This window comes from Gallinula chloropus (genome assembly GCF_964237585.1).
Source record: "Gallinula chloropus genome assembly, chromosome: 1".
Lineage (NCBI taxonomy): Eukaryota > Metazoa > Chordata > Aves > Gruiformes > Rallidae > Gallinula > Gallinula chloropus.
Genome location: NC_140085.1, coordinates 18,565,317 through 18,590,696, shown reverse-complemented (window position 1 = coordinate 18,590,696; position 25,380 = coordinate 18,565,317). Strand labels below are relative to the sequence as shown.

Here is a 25,380-nt window from a genome sequence, read left to right as displayed (position 1 = left end):
AGCAAGAATGAGCATGAGGAGGCCAGGCACCAGAATCCTTGGTAATCCCAGGCTGTTAGGGGATGGGAAGGTGTGGTCAGAAACTGCTGTACGAACACTCACCAGACAGCGAGTGCCTTGGGATCTCTACCTGTGGTTTAGGGTCTGCCCCAAACCCTCCAGAAGGAATTCAGCTAGAAAGACGCACTTGTGTCCCCATTCTCTTTTACTGTCCCAGATCAGGAATCTAAGAGGATTTGCAATGGCAACTTTTCACCTGCTCTGCAAGAAACCAAAGGCTCTCACCTGGGCCTTTGGCTGTTGCTTCACGGCCTCTTCATAGCCTGGTGGCTCTTTCATTGGGACTGAGGGAACAGGGAGCGGAGGTGGAGGAGTTCCAAAAAGCGACGTATGCTGCTGCTGTTCCAGGTCCATCTGGGGTGGGGAAGGGGCAGCAGGAGAGCCGGGCTGCGACGAGGGCTGTTCAGAGTGAAGGGAGAAGAGCTGATGAGGGGAAAGTCCACACCAAGTCCTGTCTCACAGCCGCTTTGAAAGACCATCAACCCCTCTCTCCATGAGCGCTGATCAGAGGTCTGCACTGCTCTGCTCCCAGCAGCTGGGCTTCTCCCGTGCACTCTGTGCACTCTGCCCTGGCTGCAGGGGAGGGAGAGATTTTCCCTCCGACTCACGGTGGGAAATCATTTGCTGATGTTTCTAACGCTAAAGCAACTGCACCACAAACCGCTACTGGGTTGCTCCTGGACAGGGAGAGCCTCATGTGTCCAAGTGGGGGATTCCTCTAGCAGCTTGGAGAGAAAGGGCACTTCCCTTGTGCTCAGCCTACGCTGCACAACACACCCAGGACTTATCTTCTACCCACCTCCCTCTGCAGCTCCTGCTTTGGGGACACAAGCTTCACTAGCAGCAATTGTCACAATCTGATGGTGGGCAGAGAGCATCAGAGCGCTCAGCAGCACCAGACCTCCAAAGGAAACCCCAAGTGTTGCAGGAAGTGCTCGTGACTCAGCTTCACCAGATGAATCAGCACTCAACTGCCCATACGAAGTTAAAGTGCGGATCAGCAGTTACATGTGACCCACACTGAAACGTCCTCCCCTGCAACACTGATCCCTGGGCAGCATCTGCATGCCAGTTCCACCTCATACATGTTGATGCTCTTCCCCATCCTGACTTCTCTGTTCTGAGACCTGCAGGTAGAGGAGTGACACCAGGCCCTGGCCAGCAGAGCTGCTCTGGGGTCTGCTGTCCTCCTGAGGAGGGGCTGGAAATGGGCCTTGTGCCACAGGCCACAGGGATGTGCTGGCAGGGTACCTTTTTTGACCTGGGTTTCCCAGGAACACCAACATTCAGGGACAGTTTGTGGAAACTGCTGGGGAGGAAAGGCACTGTGGTGTGATGCAGCTGCCCCATTATCACCTGCAGACCTGGCTTCTAACCCTACAGGGTGGCAAAAGGGCTAGGAGAGTCACTGCAGATGCCCCCACAGCATACAAGCTAAGGGAGTCTGAGGGAAAAGGCACCTTTGTTTACCTTCTGCATTTCCTCAAAGCAAACCAAGGCACTGACCCTTTGCAAAGCGGATATCCCACTCTGACTGCACTAGAAATGACTCCTGCCTTGACGTCCTTTCCAAGATCTGACTCAGAAGCAATCCTCCAAGTTCTAAAAATGCTTCACAATCTTTCTGTATCTTATCTTTATTACATGTTAGAGAGAGCACTAAGTCATCCCTCATGTGGGCTAAAAAGGGAGGAGATAGAACAGCTGTCACCTGCAGAAGGGGTAAAGCCAGAGGTGCTCTCTTTCCTGAACTTCACAAAGAGATGATTAACAGCTATGCTCAGGGCATGGGTATGGAAATCACATCAGTACCAGAGAGTAAAAGGTCACATCCTTTTGCCCTCCTCAGAGCTCACAGGCCACCTTCAGCAGCAGACATACTGCCCACACCACACTCCTTCCACGTAATAACCACCTTTTCCGTTCAGCAGCACGTCTTCAAGAATCAGGGACACCACTGTGAGCCAAGGCTGCCCACCCTGGCCTCTCATTGTTAACTGACAGACAATGCCTGTTCAAAACACAGGCAGTGTTCTGCCCAGGCGTGGGACCACAAGGCAGACGCTAGTGAACTGTCAGGGTTTACCCCAGAGGTCTGTGCTGCAAAGCCTCCACTTCACTTCCAAGTGTGCCCATAGGGGAAGACCTCACGGACACTGAGGGCCCCTGAAACCTCATACCCTCTCCATACCTCCATTGCAGCTACTTCAGCAGGGGGCGGGGGAATGGAGAGGCTATGCCAGGCACCCCTTCTGCTGCCACCTTCAAAGTGAAAACCAAACACTCCATGCAGCTGCGAACTGGCAGATGCTCTTGTGAGACCTCACCTGCAGTGACGATGGTCTCTGACCAGGACTGCGCGTGTGTCCCCTTCCCAGTACCGCTACAAACCCCGGCAGCAGGCGAAATAAAGCAAGGGGGAGAGGGAAGCAGGCAGAGAGCTACCTTTCTGGCAGATTGGTTTAGTCCTCTGGGCTGCTGCTGCTGCAGGGGCTGCTGCTTCTGCTGCGGCGTGGGCTGCTGCTTCTGCTGCTGCACGGGCTGCTGAGGGGTGCTTGCAGGTAGCTGACACTGCGGTTGGCTGGGAGTTTTAGCGGGTGATGATTGTACTCTCTGGAAGGAAAAGGGTATCTGTGAGAAGCTACTCCCCAGACACAACATGGAACAAAGCTTGTGTTTCCTAAAGGATTTATGAAGTTTGTTTTCCCCTACACTTCATTCTTTAGGAAATTCAGTCAATCATTCTGCTTCACCAAGCAGAGAAATCAGATTGGGGTGGGATTCAAAGTCCTAAATGAGGAGGTAGTACCACTAAATCCTTCAGCTATCCATGCCACCCCTCAAGGGCTGGCAGCCCTAACACAGGACCCATGTCCCACTGGAGCAGTGTCTGGAGTTCAGGTGAGATACCCTGGGGTACCAACAGTGACAGTGGATGCTGCTATTCAGACAGCTGCCTGGCATCTCACCAGCTACACGACAAAGACAGCCTGCTCAGTACCTGCTGCTGACAGCAGACACTGCCACTTGTCCTGCAGAAGGTGCAAAAAACGTGGCAACAGAGAATGCAAATCTTCTCCGATGCCATGGAAGATGCTGGGGTTTGACTTACACCATAAAACCTGGGCATATTTATCCCTTCCTGGAAGAGACACTCAGAACACTTCTTTTAAGTGCTGAGCTCACGCCAACAGGGGAATTGTAGATCATCTCCAATGAGAGACTGTTAACGCTGAAATACTGACACACATTAAAACAAACAGCAGTCAAAAAGCAAAGAGTCTGCTCCCAGGGCCTGATTTCAGCTCTTGGTAGACAGGGTGACCTATCTATCACTGTGACTACAATCCCGCCAGTAAAGGACCAGTGAAATACACTCTGCTTTTTTTTATTACCACAGGCATGGCTGTTCTCTCAAAAACCAGTGAAATGCAGCAGCAAACCCTTGTCCTCTAAGCCCCAGCCCGGGCCTGACGAAGGGCAGCACCATGCGCTTGGAAGAATGCTGAACAGCCTGTGATGCACAGAGTCAGCTGTGCATTGCTGTACAGAGTTCACCACTGACAAATTCCAGTCTTTTTGCTGAAGATCTGCTTACACTGCTCTGCTGCACAAAGCCACGAGCTACCAGCCATGGAGCAAGCGACTCAGCCGATTTTGGATTTACCGCGTTCAATTTCCAACCCATTAAGTCACCTGACGGTGACCTGAACCACAGGAGCAGGAAGAGGGAGAGGAGAAGCCGACTGCCTGCAGCAGGGGCACGATCTAACCCTTGCCTACCTGCAAGGCCGGGCAGCTACTCCCTGCCTTCCCGTGGTGCGAGAGGCCCTGCCTCTCTGCGCTCTGCTTGGTCACGGTGAGGACGATGTGGGTCCCTGTAGAGTCGGTGATGAGGGTGGGGGGAGGGGTGCTCTTGATGAGGTCGCTCAGGGCACTCCCTTGCTGGCCAAGGAAAAGCCGCGGGCTATGGGACTGGCACGGCGGCTCTGCTTCCGCGGCTGGCACCTCCTGCTTCACCATCACGGCTTTCTTTGGCACTGGGCTTGGATTCGAAGTGTCCATTTGGCTAGCGGTCGGGGCAGGGCTGAATTGGTCTGTTTGGCCACTGGATTGCTTTGCAGACTGGCAACTCAGGAAACCGTTTTCACTCTTGACCTGGGTGCCAAATGCTACTGGGTTGGAGGCAAGAGCTGTTCCTTCTCCTGCAGCCGCTGGGACTGGTAGTGACTGCTGAGAGCGCTTCTCCTGCTCTAGCTGTAGTCTAAGCATCTCAACCAGCTGCTGCTTCTGCTTCAGCATGCGGGTGAGTTCCTCGATTTGCTTGTCCTTCTCCTGCAGCATCTGGTCTTTGTCCCTAACTTCTGCATCTCTGCTGTTACCAGTGCTACACCGCTCTGACCTGGATGCCGCATTCACACTGCAGGAAGCAGACTTGGAGTTTTCTTCCTTCACCAGGAACTGCACTGGAGATGCCTGCAAGGTGAGCTGGGTCAGGGGTGAAGTCACCATCTCTCCAAACGTGTCTCCAGTGGCCGAGTTCTCATCCCCTGTGCTCATTTGCGAGCGCTCAGAAGGAGTTGGAGAAACAGGAGGAGTTGAGCCTGTGCTGCCAAACTTCATCACACCGCCACCAGTGACTGTGGCCACAACTACTTCTGCTGGTGCAATGCCAGTGGTGACCAGGGCTGGCCCTGTGCTCAGCCTCGCAGCTGGGAAGGCGACCACCACTTCAGCAGCTTTTGGGAGGATGGCTGCCGTGCTGGGCTTGGGAGTGGGGGTTGTTTGGCTGGCTGCACCGTTCTGCTCTTGGTAAGCTCTGAGACGCTCAATCAGGTCCGTCTTTGTGCCTGAGACAGGCAGGGCTCTCAGCTTCAGCTCTTGCTTCAGCTCCGCTACCTGATATGAGGGAAAAAGCGGGCAACATTAAAAGAACATACACTGTAACCAGAAAAGCTACTAACAGGTACCAGAGCCATGGGGCAAAGGACTAAACTGAGCGTCCTGCAGGCCAAGGAACCAGCACCTCAGGCACACACTGTAGGGCAGCAATACCAGCTGCTATCACTAACTCCATCAGTCCACTTCAGCCCTGCTCTGGGACAGCAACACCATTCAGTACTGCCCTCTGGCAATGAATAAAAGGGTCTGTGATGCCCAGAAAGGGGCCATGCAGCTTCAATAGGATATTTACCTTCATCTCATCTAGGTTGGCAGGGAGAGGGCCAGGCTTGCCCACTGCAGCATTACTGTTTTGTCGCATCAGCCCACTGGAACCAGAGGATACTGAAGATGCGCTGCTGACGGTGGCAGAGAGATTGCGCACAGCAGGGGCACTGGCACCACTCTGCTGCTCTCCTGGAGGCCTGCAGGGAAAGAAAAAACATGGGCATCAAAACCAAGGTGGAAAGGCACTGGAGACCCTCAGTGTCAACAATCATACACATTCAGAAACATCTGGGTCACCAGTGACTTTAACTATACCCATGCCCACTTTGATTATATCTGCCAACCCACTCACTTCAGCTGCTTTTGTCTGGTTGGTCTGAAACCAGACCTTTCTCAGGCCTGTGTAACCTAACAACACTGAGCACATTACACCAAATGACCACACCTCACACCCACAACACGTCTAGATAACAGGACTGGGGAAGCAAGTGCCTCCAAAGAGAGAGCTGCCAGTTAGGACCCATACTTTGGTGGGGCTGGCAGGATGGTCTGATAGTTGTAGTGCTGCTGCTGCTGCTGGTTGAGGATCTGAAGCTGGAGAAAGAGCTGTTGCTGCTGCAGTATTTTGGCATAGGATGAATCCATGGGAGGTGCTCCCTTGTCCTGCTTTTGGTCCGGGGGAATATACTGATGATATTTAAGCTTCTTGACTTTCGGCTTCAACTCCTTGGCTTTTTTACTGCGCTGTGACTTCTCACTAGCAGACTTGGGCTGACTTTGCTATTTAAAAGAAAAGGAAGAAGCAAATAAGAATGGAAGCACTGAAGCAAAATAACAGCCCATGTAAATCAGAACACACACCGAGATTTTCATTTCAGAATTCTCCAGATTTGACTTCAGGGCCTTTCCAAGCTTTCCTAACTCAGGCAACAGTATAGTCACAACCTCCACAGTGGTTTACACTACACCATAATTATATCGTTATATAAGATAAAATGTTATATATATGTTATATTATATCATATGATTCTATGGTGGCCGGGCACTGGAACAGGATCCCCAAGGAAGCGGTCAGAGCACCCAGGTTGACTGAGTTCAAGAAGCATCTGGACGATGCACTCAGTCCCATGCTCTGACTTGGCTGGCCCTGCGTGTAGCCAGGAGTTGGACTCAATGGGCCTTATGGGTCCCTTACAACTCAGGATAGTCTATGATTATGACAGACTCTCAGGAGAGTCTGTGATAATGCAGGTCACCTTTCCCAGCACATCAGATCACTTGCTCATCCAGTGCAGACTCATTGACTCTAATTATGGATAACACTGATTGTTTCCAGACATTTTGCATTCAGGACCCATTTTACAGGAGATGAATACATCACAAAACAGAAAAACCTTTTAAATATGTCACAGCTAGTGTCAGAGGAATACACTAGTGAGAAATAAGCTTTCCTTGCTTTGCAACTGTCAACACAATACTTCCAACTTCAAACCTTCTTCAGAGTACCCACCTTCAGACTACAATAATGAAGAAATCAGACAAAGCAGTACCTTAATGAGTGTTGGTGGGGGCTTGGCAGGAGTAAGAGCCGCTCCATTGGTAAGACTAGGGGGCAGAAGAGGTGGAGGTGGCAGAGGTGGGGGTGGCTGTTCAGGTAGGAAAAGTGTTTCACTGGAGTCTGCGCTGATCGGCAATTGGGATGTGCCCTGCAGGGACAGAAAAAGCCTTCATGAATGCACATACAAGGGGGGAAGCAGTTCAGGAATGTCCACTTAGAGGGAGGCAGCACAGTTTCAAGTCGTTAAGCAGACTCCTTTAACCCACTGCTGCCGTCATCCCTGAGCAGCAGCACAACATCATAGGAAGGAAAAGGAATCACAACTCCACAGCTGTATCTCCCAGCTTTGCCTGCCAGATCATACAGGCTGTACTGCCAAGTAACAGTGCTCCCCTTCCCCACGTGGCATCATTATGGGGGCTTCTAAATAACCAAAGAACTTCACCAACACCACACAGTCCCCTTGTGAAATCTCACAGACTCTACCTTTCAAGGATCCCTCGGTCTCACTTTTTAGGATCCTCTGCCACACATCAGCAGTAGCTGTGAAGCTCCAGTGCACTGCAGAAGGCCACCACCATTCTCACCTGAGCTAGTGATGTGCCAGTGGTGCTAGGGAGAGGCTCACAGATCCGGGAGTCCATTGGCGATGGGACAGACCCCTGGGACTCATGGCTGGCTGGCTGTTCTGGGGACAGGGCATCGCTGCTGTCCTCATCAAAGGAGGAATTGTCTGCAACCTTTGGATAGTTCACCTGTCCAACTAAGAACACAAACATCAACTGTGGTCTTTAAAGTGGAATAAGAAATTTCACTAGATGTTTCACAAAGATGGTGAAGGCATGGAGAGAGTCATATCTAAGTTGTGCTTAATGCACCAACTAAAAATGAGAGAAGAGAGCCCAAACTGGATCAGTTTTAAGTGTTTACATTCATCTCTGCTATCAGTCTAATAAAATGATGCAGAATAGGGTGAGCCATTTGCTTTGCTTCTTAGCCAAGCAAGACCAGGTCTATGGCATGGCTTCTATGATCATCACTGGGGCCCCAAAGAATAGAAGGTTAGATAATGTCAGGTTGTCATGGGTTCTTTGGTGTTCGTCTCATGTGGCAGAAGGTAGAATCCCTCTTCAAAACAGACTCACAAATTGTCCTCTAGTCTTACAAGCAACAAGCGTTATGGGTTAAGTGGTGGCCCTGACTGCTATTAGCATTTCAGTCCAGCAGATAAATTCACATGAGCGCACATTTGTAATGTACTAATGTTTTTTAGATTAAATGATCTCAAATTAATCCTGGTAAGAAGGAAAATACTTTAACTTGCACCTAATGTATAAACAACAGAAATCCAGAGAGATGTACTTTGCTCAGTCAGAAGGAAGCCACATCTCTAATGCTCAAGTTCACTATTTCTCTTCCTCAACCACTTCTTGTGCAATAGTGAGGCCAGGCTTTCCCACACCACTGTCCTTTTCCCTTTTCATGAAAAGTATTCCATCTTCCTCACAGTTGTGTCCCATTTGTCTTTAGAGTAGCTGTGCGTGTTTATGGGGATGAATAACCACAGACACACACAGACCGCTCAGTCTGGGAGACGGGAAAGAGCACTGCTGAGGCAGTGGGAAGGCTATTCCTCAGCATTCCTTTCAGCCCTTGGAATGGCACTGGCATGATTTACATCTGTTCTGGTTTATTTTTAAAGGGGTTGAACCCTCTGAAGTTTTTAAGTTCACAGACAGCTTTTGTTTCATCACACCTGTTTATGTTCTGTCTCCTCACCCTGATCTAAGTCAGGGGGGTCTCCCTGACCAGGGTTGCTGACATGTATATACTGAGAGGGATTTTTAAGAAGAGAATTTAGGGAATGCAATCTTCAACAGTCTTTCAAGTCTCCAGGGTATGCAATTCCTTTCACGTTATTCTGGGATGCCCATACTCCCTACAATTTAATGGCTCTGTAGCACTATCTGGGGAGAACTCTCGGAGGGAGTTCTGCTTTTCAGAACCCTTGGGGTTGAAAGCCAGGGATTCTGAGGCTGGAAAACAAGACCAACCACGGGACTGCACTCTGTTAGACAGGTATGTGAATTCACAGGAAATCAGAGCGACCTGTGGGAAATGCCATCAACATAGATCCTCCTCTGGCCTTACCAATAATGGCTTCCTTCAGGCTCGATTCCACAGGCAAGATGTTCTTCTCCACCAGCTCCATGGGACCTGGTCTCTGCGCTATCTTCTCATTGAGGTCATCTGCCAGTCTGGCTCGCTTTAGCTTCAGCTGCTTAGCCTGCAAGGAGGGTTCAGCTGAGGTCTCTGTTCAGGGAAAAGTAAATAAAATGGCATCAATCCAGCAATGGACAACCTGGGCACTTCAGCAGTATTTTACTTCTATTCAGAAAGGTAACTGTGGGTTACAGTACAGAACTGTTACAGTAACTGTACAAAAAATAGTTGTAGATAACAATAGATAACTAAGCATTACAAAGATATAGATATTATGTATATATGTTTAAGCTATTATGATAACTATGGCAGCCGTCATGACTCAAGAATAGGAGGATTTCATTGCTCTCATTGTCACCCAATTCTTGTTCGTCTTTTCCCTTTCAGTTGTGTCCAAAGATGTGGTGCTCAGCAGCAGCATAGTACTTCCCCTCTGAAACTGAGGTACTTGCTAATTAGATCAAATTTGCCTCTTGGATATTTTACAGTGCCTTCCCTCAGTAGAAGAGCAATCCACAGTTACTCTATGTCACTGTTGCTCTGCTACACAAAACCACACAATTTGAGTTCACCTAACAGATTTTTCTGAGAATCCCCACGCAAGTGGAGTTGAATCCCTCCCAAGAACCCATGCAACAGGCATGATCTGCCTGCTCCCAACTGCAAGAAAGACTCAGGGGTCAGAGGCAAAATAGAAAGCTGTTGAATAAATAATTGTGGTAAAGTTTATGGTCGATGCCATCCTGTTTAGCACATGCCATACCTTCCAGAATGTGCATCCTAACCAGCTCTGATCTCTCTGGACGGGACCGGATTTTCCGTTTCAGATAGTCCTCTGTCTGCAGCAAAATACAATTTCAGTTGATCAGACACAGGAGTGGGGTTATCTTGCACAGCACAAACAAAAGAAACAACCATCCTTAGTTGTAAATGAGACCTAAATAAACACAGGTCAGAGAAGGGGCATATCTACTGTCCCAGAGCACCCAGCTTATTCTAAAGATGACCTTCTACTGTAATCACTGCACCGCTGCCCTGCAGAACAGAAATTGGACAGGACTTCCTCATGAGCTAAAGCCCTCTTTTCCCCTTTTCTGCAGCACTACTAACTTGTGTCAGGGTGGAATTACTGACTTTTTCCATTAAATGCACCGGTCCCATTGTTCACAGCAAACACTTTCATATGCTTCTGCCACTCAGGGGCGACTTGTTCTTTGGGCATAGTCTTTTTATTTGTTTAAAGATACGTTCTTTGTTAAGTTAAAGACCCACACAGCTCTCTGGTAGGCAAAATCTAAATACTATGACAAGTCTCATTTCATTTCCAGAACTGCTTTTAGCTCCTTTTTGGAGAATGCACCACAGCAATGCACGGAGATGACCCTGTCTGGCCTGACCATGTCACCCTTTACACAGCCTAGGAATGGGTATCTGGGAGCAGTGAGTAATGGACTGGTGAGTGCTGGCAATCAGGATGGGCCTTCAGAGAAAATAAATATTAATCAGAAAGGTGGACTATACTTGCTCAACTGTCCACACAAAAATATTAATTAATAAGAAGGTTTTAGGAACAAAGAGGAAGAAGCAGCAAAAGCTGTTGAGACACTGGTCTTAGTGCAAAGCCTGTCGTTCCAATCCTTCCACATTAAGTGCTAACACTCTCTTACAAGTTGTAATTACAGCTGTTATTTTTTACTTATGTTGCTTTCACTTTTAAAACAAAACTTAGTCCAGCAGTCACAACAGGTTTTATTCCCCTGTAGGCTAATCAGAAGAAAAAAAAATCCCCAGAGGCCTTTTGAGGAACAGAAATCATCAAGAAACCCCCAAGTTAGCAAAGGTGCCTCATGAAGTGTGACGCCCAGCTTCCTCTTTCTATAGAGCCAGAAGTCTGTGTGATTTTATTATTACAAGATTTTTAGGGGGATCCTCTCTATTAAATTTTTCATGTCTAAGATACTAGATAAACAAGTGCACGTGCACGTAAGAGAGAAACTATACACTTTCCTCAAAGGTGGAACTGAGTGCCACACAACAGGAGCCTTTAAGAGCAAAACAGGCACCATAAATATAAAAATATAAAGTATATGGACAGTGGGGAAGAAGAATATTAGTGACTTCCAGAAAGAAGACTCCAGGGGAAATCCAGGCACCAACTTCAGTGGGTTTAGGCACAATTAGGTCACCACCACCCCATCCAATACACCTCTCGCTACACGCTGCTGTAGTACATCCAGAATACCAACAGTTCCCTTCCGCATCTCATTAACAGCTGCAGGATGCCCAAAGCATCAGACATGCTGCTACTGACTTCCCCAAAACATTAGAGACAATATTGCATCTTACCCTGGCCCGCTCCAAGCTCCTTCTTTGTTCATGAAATGCAGCTGGACTTTTCAGAGCTGTTGAGAGGAAAACATTTAGGCAATGAATTAAAATCCTGGAAGTTTCTCTCACTGAGTATCTCTTCAGGCCAACTAAGTTAACAAATACACCGCAGCAACTGCCACCTGCATCTTTCAACATACTGGAGCAAATCTCTGGCTGGTATATAGCAACGTGAACTGACGTGCTCCATTTGACAGCACAGGAGCTACAGGAACTGACCTGGTCTTTTTGTGAGTTGCTGAAGACATGGATCCAGGTATACTTCTAGTCAAACTAACCACTGTTCCCAAAGTTGGGTCCAAGAAATTGAGTCAAAAACAGCCCCCCAACAAACGCCTTTTACAAGCTTCAACATAGAGTAGGATATCCAGGACCTTTAAGTGAGGGAACGGCACTAAAACATTGAAGAGATACATGAAATGGTTGGAAGGATGGGGGAGGATCCTAATGAACTGTAAATCCTCTTTACTACCTTTTAATGTCAAAGGAAGCTCCAAGTCTTTCCTTAACCTGCACCTGTGTTTTGTGTACATGCAAGGGCTGGTTGCAAATTCTGCAGGTCCACAGGACATATATATTGCTCCATGTAAGAGAAACTATCATGAGAACAGGAACACTTGGACAAGAAAGTACACCTGCCTGTTGCCAGAAAACCAAGACCTGAGAAATTAACAGCAGTTCTCCATATAACAGACCTCCTCGCCCCCTCAGGCCCTGTATAAAGCCACAGCCAAAGTAGATCATGTTTTAAGAAACTGATCCCCTGCTGTCCAGGACCGTACTAACCCTGGAGGAATCTCTCACTCTGCCTGGCTCCACTGGAGCACACAAGGCTCACGTCCCACAGTAAAACCAGAGGAAGAGGGTGACAACACTAAGCATCACCAGCTCCTCACGGTTTTCCCAAATCTACAAGTCGCTTGTTTTTTAAAGCAATCACATTGTGGCTTGTATTCAGAACTAGCTGAAGGGAACACAGTAATTTCTTTTCACGTTTCTGAAATACTCATATTTAAAACTGCCTGGTGAAGTCTCTAAATTACCATCAAGCTAAATGGCAAAGTTAAAAAATTTCAGCTTTAAAGATTTCTTTTTTGAAGACTGAAATGTAAACTCATACATTAGTAACTCCAAAGTATTGCATCTAGCTTCTATGAAAAGTAGCCTACTTGTATTATTTGTCACTTAAAACCAATGATTAAATATTTCTCAAATGTAACTTCATAATGAAATCTCAAAAGGCTATTAAAAAATAAAAAACCTTGTGTAGATGCAATGTAAGAAACTACAAAATAAAATGGAGCAGCCAAAGTGTTAAGACAGCCACGTGCCCTGCAGAATATAAACAAAGTCTCTCACATCAGTGGTGTAAAAAAAGAGAACTTAGTTTGTATGCCAGGAATTCTGAACACACCAGGGTATCGCAGATGGGATGCAGACTACAGAAGTGAATGAAGAATAATTTGTAGAATAAATTAGCAATAGTTGAAAACTTAATTATAACAAGTGAGTACACAGCCCCCTACAATGGTGGGGCAAATAGTTCCTCTCCAGATTAAAGATAGTTTCGTACAATCTGGTTATAGAGAGAAATCACCAGAGAAAGTTATGCAAGCTGTGAAATGGGAGTGCACTGATTGCACTTTGGGATAAACCAAAGTAAGGGCAGAGATAGAGTTTTGCAATAACTGCAAAAATAATACAAAGAGCTTTGCAGCCTAGCTGAGGCATCAACTCCTCCAGTCCCCACCATCACACTTCAATGAAGAGCAAGCAACAAATAATACTGAGAAATACTCTTTTCAAGCTGCACAAGCTGCTTGTGAACGTGCACGCGCTCGAACTTACACATGCATCCCTTTCTCTGTGTTCATACTACAGAAAAGTGAAATAGAAGCTCAGGTGCACTTGGGCAGAGATACCGTGCAATATATAAACTGCTATAAAAATCTACCCTGGAGGCAGGTGAAGCAGGCCTCGTCTTGAGTCTTCAAAAGCTCTCTACCTACCCCTGGAACGTGCAGGCACGGCAGTAATGCTTTACTCTCCCCTTCCTGCCCGACTCTGCCATCAGTAAGAGGCACCACATGAACTTTAAGTGACATTTCCCGGGCGATAGCAAATGGTCAGGGAAGTCAACTGCAGGAGTTCAGCTGATGTCACATGTAGTCCAGGAAAATTCTTATGTACAGAAGAATAAAGCCAAGAAGAAAAGAATCCACAAGCAAATAATAAGAAAAACCCTCCCCCAAACACATTCACATTAAATAGTAAGTAATGCAAAACTGCTGCAGGAAGTATCTTGTAAAGAACAATTTCAGTCTCTAATGAGTAGTCCTCTGGAAACAAGCACTCTGTAGCTCTCTGGGCTGGCAACATGACAGAGGACTTCACATTCGACCTCTGAAAATGTCAAGAGGGCACAAATCTTTCACTGCTTCCCTCAGCAATCCAGGGCAGGGCTAAGCTGTCAGAAGACAGCCTATTGTAAAATCATACTCCATTTGACGTTAACAAAGCCTTGCACCATTTTGCTGGCTTTGAGATGACTACATAGCCCAGAGCTGTGGAGCAACTCCATTAACTTTACTAGAGCAAATGGGGGAAAAAAACCTAACAAAACCAAAACTACGAAGAACTCTGAAGCACTAAGGCTCTGATTAAGGAAACCCATGTGCAGATATCCCCCTTTTCCAGCTCCTAACACTGCCCTTCCCGCCCAGCTGGCACTGATCCCTGCAAAACTCTTCCTGCCCCCCGTAGCTTTCTGGCTTGCTCACCTGGGTGCTGCTTTATCCATTCCTCTCAAAATTACCTATAATGACAAAGCTCTACTGTTCTCAGCCATATCAGCTATTCTGGCTCAGTCTGATAGTGCACGCAAATGAGCAGCTCAGCTGGTGGAGCAGAAGCAGCAGTAACCAGGTAGGCATGGGGCAGCACTTCTGTCACTGGGTCCACAGCCCTTGGTGCCCAAAGTAGCAGATATAACCACAGAAAATAGGGATGAAGAAACTCTAATCACCTAATGCTTTCTGACTGCTCATGCTGGATAAAATATACTAAACTATTCCTTACAGTACTTTATCTGATCTGTTCTTGAAGACCTCTTATGAAAAAATGTGGTACTGTTGCAGAGAAATTATTCCAGTACATAGATGTCCTTACTATTTAAAAACCTAATGTATAACTTACATTTCCCTTCCCACAACTTATATTCATTATTCCCTGCCTTACCTGCAATTATTACAGACAACAATTTATTCTCTTCCTCTTTGCACCTATCCTTATATATTTGAAAACTCTGGTTTTCCTACAGTCTGCTGTTATACAGAATGGCCAAACCCAGTTGCTTCAACTTTGCCTAATAGATAACATTACCCAGTCCTTTGCTTGCTTACTCTCTTTTGGAGTCCTTTCATTTGATCTGCATTTTTTTTTTTTGAAGTATAGTGTCCAAAACTGGCTATGTGTTCTAGCCTAGGCTTTATCAGCTTTTGTAGAGCTAAATGATTATTAAATAACACTTCTCAGTTCCCAGCCAATTTGCTTTTTTTGGTGTATATAAAATTCATAACATGTTCACTTGCACTTGGCTCACAAACCACGACGGTCTCCAGTCCTCTTCTGCAGACCTCCTGTCTAGCCAGCCATTCTCCACCCTCAATTCATGCCACAGAGTAGACATACCAAAATGTGGGAACTCTGCATTTGTCTTTGACTTCGTCCTGTTCTTCTCAGCTTCTCCAAATACTTTGAGCCCAAATCCTATCCTCCTCCCAACCTACTACCCTGCAAGCTTAATAAATATGCACATTGTTCCCTTGTTTGCATCAAAATACTGAATAGTATCAGACAGTGACCTTCTCCCTCCCCACCCCACCCAAAAGCCCTGCTCAACACATCCTCCCAGTCAGACACCGAGCCTTTATTCCAGCCCTGTTCTCTCACCAGTTGCATACGCAGCTTCAAGTTGTCCCAGCTTGCTTAAAACAATGTCAAGAGCGCCTGTGTCAAGCACCTTACTAAACCCAAGAAGTGCAAAAAGACATTTAACACCCTGACTTCCTGGGGAGGCAGTTCAACAAATATTTAGTCTGGTGGTAGGTCCAGCTTAAGTAATGAGTTCTTTTTTCCCCTCCACCACATCCCATGTGTTTCTGCCTTGCCACTGATGCTCCAACTATACTCGTACCAGACAGGGAACTGTGCTAGGGAACTGTCAGCATAAAGAAACTCCATCACCTCACCATGGCACTTGTCCCCCCAAAAAGAGGTACTAGTTAACCCAGTTCAAACCCTTGATCTAGCTAACTGCACAGCCAGCTTCACTAGCTTTGTCGACAACAATCTCGGTGAGCCCCTGATGAGAACAGAGAGCTACCGGAGAAAAACCTGAACATTCCAAACTACCACACTACTATGAGCTGTTGAGAGCTTTTGGTTTACGTTGTTGCAGAAAAATTGTCATTTATTATTCTCTTCCACTGAGATATTTGAGAATACAGAAGCGACTTCTGCAATGCCTGATTTCAGATAGGTACACTTTTTGTCCACCATCCTGGTTTTGTTTCTCCATGATATGAGCAAGGTATTTTCTTTGTCAATAAACTGCAGTTCCACTTTCTGCCCTTGCTTCTGTATGTAGGCCTGGGACAAAGCCTGTTAGCCCTCAGTTATGCTGACAGAACCATCTGTGGATTCAGATCACAGTTGCTCTGAAAGAGTTATTTTAACCTGGATTGGTATGCTGGTTTACAGCCCAGCTCCACAAATAATTGTGTCAGCAAAATCAAGCAAAAACTGCGCTGCCAGACAGTCAGAAAGGAGAGACTGGGTTTAGGGCCAGCACCACGGTAAGAGTGCCCACGCTGCTGCCCTCCTGTCTTCAGATTGCCCCATCCACCTCAGGAAAACTGCCTGCATTACAAATGGCCAAGCAAGCACTAAAAACGCTTGTGATAGAAGGAACAACAGCATCACCAACAGGGTTTGGGACAGCACGGTCCAGCAGGTGCCTTTCCCTGAGTTGTACATGCTTCTGTCCCACTCAGATAACCAGTTGGCAATTGCAACATCTACTTTTGGGAGGGTCAGCTTTACCTCATCTTTAGATGACAGACAGCAGGACCTGATTTTCCTACCACAGATGGGCTAGCTACCAAGGATCTCATTAAATTCCTACCACAGGGTTTGTTTTTTTTTGTCTCTTTACTACTTTTTGTGGAGCATTTTGATGCTTCATCACCAGAATTCCTGAAGCATTAGTATCTTTGTGGTCACACCCTTAGCTACCATGAGAAATCTCCTTGGAGATCAATGATGCAACTGTTCTGTGCCTCCACCCTGCTTCAAAAACGTTCACGACTACACACTGAAACTACCGTCCTTTCATCTGACCCCTCAAAGCTAAGCAGCAGCACACAGGACCCTCTGCAATGATGCACACCTTTCCATACAAAGCACAGAGATGGAAGTTGCTAACCCTGATTGAAACCAATGAATTAATCACTATGAAATAGGATCCAAAACTCCAATGCATGAGTTCAGTGTCCCCTCAGTCCAATCCACATTTTGAAGACAGCAACATGTGAGTGAACGGAGATATTGCTGCAAAGCATCCAGCTGGTGCTGCTGTAAACAGACTGAATGAAGGCCCAGGAATCCATAGCAGAGACAAAAAGCTGAGCAAAACAGTTCAAACATTTCTGTTCAGGGCTTATCCTGTACAAAAGCAAAAGCTTTCAAAGATAGTCATATGCAGATCTTCAAGTTCCTGTTGCCTAGTGTGAGAAATAAGTGGAATCAGAATCAAATTCAGTCACTCTAAGAACGAAACATAACAGGGGAAGGGGACTGACCCAACTGCTGAGAGAAAGAGGTCAAAATATCTGTACACCCTGCACTTGCTTATGCAGACAACCAAAGACACTAAGGTTGCAAGGAACCAAATAAAGGGAAGGAAGAAAGGAAGGCAAAAGGGTCTTCACAGGCCCTCACAGCTCAAGTGTCTGGGGCAGGGTGGGGAGGAGAGGCTGCAAAACGTTCTGCAACTGGGGGGATCAGTACTGGAAGCTAGCAGATGTGTAGACTGAGGGGAGAAACTGCACATGTGCTTTCCTTCACTGCAGCATTTAGTTGATCACAGACAAGAAGGTGATATTTGAACTGCAAATCAGCTGGTTAGACAACATTCAATGTTTGTAAAAAGGCCACTGAATCAAGTGTTCTGCTGTTCAGTTAGATCAGTTCCTGAAGGAAAAGTAAAATTTTCCTTTGCTATGACAAAGAGACAGTCGTGTCATGTCCAAACTCAGCCCCAGACATGCTGATGTTAATTCAGAAAGGCAGACAGCCTTCTACTGCAGCTATTCACCTCTGCCAACTTGTAGTTTCTCTCTCTTGTTTACTATGCTTTCACAAAAAGATGAGATAAAGTGCTGCAAATAGGCTTGATGACTTCCTCTGTCAGTTCAGGGTGGGGCTCCCACTCTATAGCATTCACTTGTCATTTGGTAAGCTGCTCAAAACTTGAACCACAGATCGAGACAGTTGGCACTTTCTTCCTCCCTTCATCTTCACCCCACTTCCAAAAAATGATTTCTCATGGCATAGAAGACAAATGAAAAAAATGGGTCACGGGCACAGAAGGAGCTGGGCATCAGCAGGACACTGTGGGACAGTGTCAAAGAGCAGTATGCTGCAGAAATATGAAAAAGGGGATGGGGAATACACAGGTGATAGAAAAGAGATGTCCATCAGCACCCTCTTCTCCTTAGGCAGCTCCAGGGAGTTTCACATCCAGTACACAGACCTGATCTTACTTGACAATTCTTGCCGAGTTCATACCCCTGGCATTGGTAAGAGCCCTTGGATTAAGGCTAAGATCTGAGGATCAAGTTAAGGATAAGAAATGAAGCCACAATTGGTAAATTGTGGTTATTCAAACCCCAAAATACATAAAATTGGAAAATTCAAACTTAAGATTGACTTTAAAAAAATTCTAAATATTTTTATGAAGGTGGAAAATGCATCTCTGGCACCCAAACAAATGCAGCTTTGCCTTTCAGTAACAACTTCCACATATAATATCATTGTTATTAAGTAATTGCCAGTGTTTCTACTCCCAAACCAAAGAACACTGGAGAAAGGTTCTTCCCCACATTGTTACTGTTGCCAGCATGCCGAAGAGCAATGTAATACATCTGAATAGGTCCAGAGCAATTCAATCAATAGGGACAGGGCAGGGAAGAGAGCAGACAAACATTAGCTAGGTTGTTCGGCTCTTAAGGAAGCTGGAGCTGAAGAAGCCCTGATACCCTACCTCACAGAGCCTCTCATGAGCCTGCACAGTACAGTGGGTGACAGAGCTGTTGCTCCCCTGAAGAGCTACTTTCCGTCTCCCTGAACTGGGCTTGCCCTGGATGCATGAGCATCCACACAGGGGGCTGTGGTACCCTGCCTCAGCTCTGCTCTGCTCACCAGGGAGCTGCTTCCAACAGCAAACATGCACAACTATCAACAGAAAGGACTAAGATTTTTCAAAGCCCAACACTGAGTTAATTTAAACTCTTAACAGATGTGTGTGATTTCTCAGCAGATTCACCCTCTTTAGGAGCAAAATGAAAATTGTCACCCATGGTGACTTATCAGATCTATGGGTGACCATGGCTACAGCTTCGTGTCAAAGAGCATTTGCAGCAAATACAGATAATGTATAACTCGCTCCGTCCATCCCCATTAACTCTTGGCATTCAAAAGACATTATCTAAATCCTGAACTGAAAAATAAAAAATATAAAAGAAAGCTTAACTACAATTAGGATTACACCACCTCCAAACTGATGAAGAAAAGGGAGATACTACCAGGAACCTTTTGATCCATGCATTCCTAGGCTAGACTTCACGCCTGCCTCTTGTATGGAAAACTGCCCCTTTTCAAACTTTTCTGACAACTTTACAGAGTGCCCAGACTGTGGAAGGAGCAGGACCATGAGAAGAAAAAGAGGAGATCATTCCCAGCCACTGACTAAGAATGAACCCAAGACAACTGTGGGAACATGAAGGGAAAAAAGCTGTGTTACATACCAGATTTTACTCCCCTGAATTATTATGTTTCTCTTGCAACCAGCAGAGTTAAATCTTTTATCATTGCAGGGATCAAGGACTAAATGCAGCCCATCAAACCTCTGAGCACAGCCTTTCCTTCTACAACTTCAGAAAGGGCAACAGCATATTTCCATTACTAACACAACAAACTTTCCTATTCTAGCCATGTCTTATTAATCACAGATGATATAAACACATGGAAAACAAACACAGACAGCTATATAAAAATATAAACAAACCAGGTGCAGTTATTAGGCCCTTGACAATGAGGCACTCAGCTTAAATGTATGGACTCCTCCACACAAAGCCTCAAGGCTTTGAAATTTGGCTTCAAGAGAAGAGATCAAAATCAAAGAACTAGCAAACAATTCCTGGGATACAAGTTACAGGTAGATGATCAAATTAAAATAAAATCAGTTACAGATTTCCGTGCTACATGCCATGAACAGAAATACAGCTGCAAGTGTCCTCCACAGCTTTTGTTTGGTTTACAATACCTGCTTAGTGTTCCAGCCTTAATCTTAGAGCATGACATTGAGTATATCAAAAGTCTTGCTGCAGCCTCTGTATTTGAGGTCCCATTCTGTACACAATGAACCAGGAAACATCAAAGTTTCAGAAGTTAAAAGGAATATTAAAAAAGTAGTTGTTATTATTTTTAGAACTCAAAAGACTTTACAGGTTGGGGCATTTCATTAAATAAATTTGAGAGTAATTACATTTAAAGCCCATACACTTGTTTTTAACTTGTCCTAAATAAAAGCACAGTTTCAACTTGTTTTGTGGAAAAAAGGTGTGAAAGTGAAGCAGTCACCAATGGGCAGAATAGCAGACACTAGATGGCAGGGAAGTAAAAATCTGTATTTTTGTTTTGTTACTATAAATATATTCCAGAAACTGTAGGGAACGTCACTATAAAGACCTGACATGTAAAGCAGTGAGAGAATGATGGGAACATGTTACGCAGAGAGATATCTAAAGCAGGAAGAGCTTCTGAGGGTGTTAAAGCAATTGGTTTATCTGCAGTTTAAATATAACACACAAGAGGCTTGAAATGTCGACTGCGTAGCCACACTGCAACACTTCTGAATCAGTAAAGCTCCACGCAGATGTAGCAGTTCATCCTCTATCCTGTCTTTATGTAAAAGATAAAATACTGTTGAGACATTAAGAATTGCACCTGAAGTCATCGGCATGACCGCAGGACGGTTCCTGCCATAAAAAATACTGCACATGTAGATAACTGTGCATGTTCCAACAGCTTAGGGCCTCTCCTTTCTTTGACATACATCAAAAGATGCTCCTATTTCACAATTTTAGAATGCTAGGTTTTAAAGAAAAAACTAATTGTTTCTGATAACAATTAGTTCTACTGCAGCTATTGTTTGTAACTGAAATTAGGAGCTGACTATATCCTAAAAGGACAGGTCTCCTTCAACTACTAGCAACTTAACAAGAAAATATGAACATGAATAAAATATTAAATAAAGAACTATACAATGAAGTTGGAAGTGCATAATTTTCATCAATGAAATCACTTTTTCAAAGCTGAGAAGTGGTTAGACTGCCAGGTAAAGACTAAAGCAGCAATCCAATTCTTAACTACCCTACACTAACAACAGCGTGGATATACAGCCAAATTTTATGGTTGAGGTGTTAAAAGTCTACAGCCATGGTTTAACTTTAGAAATTCACAAGTGACAAGCATTTCACTTCCTGAAATCAATACCTTAAAGATCCTTGTTTGCTTGTGAAGGTAGCCATGCTGGATGTAGAAGACCAGTTACAAGCTTTCCCAAAATGATAATCAACAACAACATGCCAAAGCATAACCTGTGTTCTGTATCCTTAAATCACCAAATGTCCCCAGCAAATGGCAATTCCTTTAGAATAAATTCCAAACAATGCCTCACAGTCCTCCCAAAAAAACAAATACTGCATTTTAGTTTTATAACAAATACAAACTTTTTTCCATTAACCTTCTGGGTATAAATATTAGAGAGCTAGTGATATGAGAGGCCTAATGAGATTATAATTAGAGTGTCTGCTGTATTACAATCATTCCTAATTGTTTGATATGTTGCAACTGAACTATGGCATTTTCACCTCATGTAGACTGGAGATAACATATATTCTCCTCAGAAGAGTCTGAAACCAAACAGTACAAGATTCACAAATCTTGCATTCCAAAATATGATCAAGAAACTAACGGGCTGCATGTCCGAGCTGAAACCTCTGCACTGAAGTGTTAGTAAGGCAGACCTGTAGTGTGGAAACACCTCAGTGCCTGTAAAAAAAGTCACATTAGAAAAGCAGCACAAGCTGCATCCTTTTTGGATTCTATGTGTATTCTCGCATTCTGCATATACCACATCATGGAACACAATCACACAGTCAGAGAAGCTGGATGGGGACACAATAACTGGCAAACACCAGATACAATGAGACGAAAAAGTAATTCCTGGAAGTCCTCTGCCTGTACTGCAGCCACCCTCCTTCTAGCTTTCAGTCCAGGCGATGCCCTTTTCAAAGGCTGCCTGTGTCATCTTTCAGATATTCCCAAAGCAATTCTACAGGGCAACACAAGCCACATTCCCAGAAATCACGATCATCTCCTGTTATGCCTGCTTCAGTGAAACTACTGTTTGCAACTACAGCTTTCCTGCAGGATTGTGCCACCACATGACAACCTTGCATGCTTGCCTGTATTTTGTGTTTGCAGCCAGAAGCTGATGATCACAATCCCAGTGGATAAAACAACAGGCATGCAAAGCTTTAAACCTTGCAAAACCGAAAAAGCACAAGGTATTTTGCAAAGCAGTGTATTGCTACACTTACCAAATTACTTTCCCCTAAAAGTTTATACTGTTCTAGTCGAAGATACCGTTCCACACATCTTTCCACTGAGATATATATGTGCTACTGTTTAAACATTCTTTCCAAGGGTGGAAAATTGGGTGTTTAGTACTCCCCCCAAAAAAACTTACAATAGCTGTAACCTTTAAATTTGATACTGCAAAAACTGACAGCACCTGACTGTTCTTCTACAGCATGACAGAGTTCAAAGAGTAGAGCACAGGCAGCAGTTTTTGTTTAGCTTGCATTTCATGAGGGTGAGAAGATGAAAATCACCCCTGCACAGCTACAAAAAATGCAAATAGCAAAAAAGCTTTTCTATTTGCATTATCATAAAATAGGCCAAAACCTGAATAAATATGAAAACTCAGCTCTCTGTTTCTAGATTCAGACCTTCTAGCTCAAATCACAGGTATGTCAGATGCAGATGAAGACTTGCTTCTCACATCTTTTCTATGGGCAACTGAGAATTTTAATCAACTAACAAATTCTGCTACTTGTAAAAGGTTGCACAAAGTGGTAACAGAAAAGCAAGAAGAATTAACGAGGCATAAACCCCAATTATTTTGAATCCTCTGTCACTGCTTATAAATGCTTTATTTCTTACTACAATACACTACTCTTGTAGTGAAGCATAGCTCCCCTGTAGGTGGCTGGTGGGTTGGAAAGGTTATTCACGAGAGATTAAGTGTACTTCGTAAAAAAATGTTAAAACATTTGCCCTTCCTCTCTACCATATAAACAAATTCCACATGGGAACAAAAGTAAGCAATACCAGCTCTGTTCTGAACAGGCAAAGCAGAAGTGGTGCTACTCTCACTCTCACTTTAACGTGACCGAAATATCTTCTCCTACTCCTCAGGTTTAGTGTCCAAAAACTTTGTGTTGATGGAAGGCTGAGATACAATTCCTCATTTACAGCACCAAGCTGAATCTAAACACTGCATATAGCTCATAGTGCCATCAGGAGAACCAAAGGTACCAGAGTGAGCTCACACACTAGATAGCGTTTAATGTCAAACAAAACTTTTTACTTCTCCCCCACTTGGTTCATGGATTTTTGCAAGTCAGTTTGGCTACTGTTGGGAACTGTTCTGTATTAAAGACTATTCTAAATGAACATGTCGGATAGCACAGTGAAACCAAACCTGCACAGAAAGAGGAACTGACATCCACACTCCATACATGAAGGTAAACCAGGAAGTGTGGTGCCAGACAAATTGTAGTCTGGTCTCAAGGACTGCATGCCTATTAGATGTGGGCAGAATATTCTCGAGTTTACTTTCATTCCAATTTAATCCAACTTCCAAACTTCATTTCATGGTGCAAAGCAAGGTACAGTAGGTAGGTGCAATTGTGAGCTTCCCTTCAAAAGCACCTTCCTGACACAAGCTATAATGCTAATGCAGATATAATTGCAACTACCACAATTCTTTCTGGAGTGTTAAGGCTCTCCAGTTGGGAAACAAAGGCTAAACCAACCAGTATTTCATATGGAAAGAGAGCTCCATCTCATTTAATTCAGCATCAAACCATCCTCCGGATTCACACCTTTTTTTCTGTTAAATCATCATCAAGGGTTTTGTGGAGCTCAGCTCCTGAATAATGAACTCAAGAGAGAAACACGAGGCCCAGTATAGCCCTGCTTAGTAGTAGATGACAAAGGAACAGTATCACTAAATTTTTTCAACAATATCAACTAAACATTTTCACAGAGAGAGGGTACAGGGCAGACATGAGAAAATACAGGACACCTGCACATTCCCAGTACCTTGTAAAAACGTCTATTCTGAAATGCTGAAAGCAGAAGCAAAGGTGTCATGGCTCTGAGACACTTTCAGGAGGACCATGGCCCCTAGTCATCCTCTGTACTTCTCAGGTTTAAAATGGTACTTTTGCTTTAAGCATCACAGTTTATCTCACAGATGATCTCTTAAAAATGACCAAGGCAAATAATATTTTAAACATTTTCCTACGTGTGGCTATTTCCAGTCGGCATGTATGGGTAAATAATATCACAGCTTGGAGGGAAAGAATTTCAAATCATGTTTAGAACAAATCTGCTAAAGTTGTTTTTCCCCATTGCAGAAAGGACCTTTCCATGTATTGGCACTATTTTCACAATGATGCTTCACTTGAGCATTCCTCTTTGTCCATCATAAAGCTTAAATGTAAGAGACACAAACGAAGCAAAGAAGGGCCCAAGTCTGCAAAGACTAGTTATTTAGGCTGTATTTTAAGCAAATTTAAGACTAATTACTCTGGGTGCCTTACTTGAATTACTTGCAAGGTCCGTAAAACAGACCCCTCTCAGGAATCACAAGTTTGGCCAGCCACACTTTGAAGAAAGCCAGTACTGAACATAAGTTAACACTATATTTGCATACGTATCCATCTAAAGCAGGAGACTACAAAAAAGTCGGGAACATCTTCTGGTAAGCCTTAGTAAAAGAGGCACACTAGTCTTTCATCCAAAAGCAAGTATTCTGTAGAAGCACATACACCAGTTTCCCAGGTAAAAATAAGACAGGTGTATATCCAGACAGGACAATCTTTCCAGACAGCAGAATCTTTCCTTTTTCATTTGTTAACAGAATTTTCAGTAAGGGTCCCAGAAACACCTTGTCCATGTCACTGACTTCAAGGGAGCCACTTCAGCTGACAGAGTACTGCTGACAGGTTCTCTTCCTTCAAAGAGAGAGCTGACAGCCTAACCATACACCTTTAGCATGGTCTAAGACACATCACTGTGCACCTCAGAAACAAAAGGAATGAGAAACTCCCCGTTACTGCACAGTCTTCAAGGTAGGCTTGTGAAATGGGGGACGGGAAAAGTTTTTGATTTGAAAAAATATATACCTGATCCACTGCTTTTATTAAAACTCTAGAGTGAAACTGAGAGGACCTCAGAAATAAAACATTTGCTCTTTGGTTTTGCTCCAAGTTGTTAGCTTAAGTAAGTCATCTAGTTCGGGGGTACCAAAGCATGACAAAACCATTTGTCAGGTATCTTTTTGC

The 25,380-nt window shown here is 44.7% G+C and overlaps 1 protein-coding gene across 2 annotated transcripts in view; it reads right to left on the bottom strand.

Moving 5' to 3' along the window:
* MRTFA (myocardin related transcription factor A) overlaps positions 1 to 25,380 on the bottom strand; it is a 79,496-nt gene that overhangs the window by 4,364 nt on the left and 49,752 nt on the right. For both annotated transcript variants that reach the window (XM_084279414.1, XM_084279413.1), the window contains exons 3-12: positions 11,357 to 11,412; positions 9,774 to 9,849; positions 8,939 to 9,100; positions 7,375 to 7,550; positions 6,780 to 6,935; positions 5,756 to 6,009; positions 5,255 to 5,426; positions 3,844 to 4,959; positions 2,506 to 2,673; positions 286 to 459 (exon numbers count right to left, since the gene is read on the bottom strand). In XM_084279414.1, the coding sequence (XP_084135540.1) occupies positions 286 to 459; positions 2,506 to 2,673; positions 3,844 to 4,959; positions 5,255 to 5,426; positions 5,756 to 6,009; positions 6,780 to 6,935; positions 7,375 to 7,550; positions 8,939 to 9,100; positions 9,774 to 9,849; positions 11,357 to 11,412 (2,510 nt within the window). The remainder of the gene's footprint in view (positions 1 to 285; positions 460 to 2,505; positions 2,674 to 3,843; positions 4,960 to 5,254; positions 5,427 to 5,755; positions 6,010 to 6,779; positions 6,936 to 7,374; positions 7,551 to 8,938; positions 9,101 to 9,773; positions 9,850 to 11,356; positions 11,413 to 25,380) is intronic.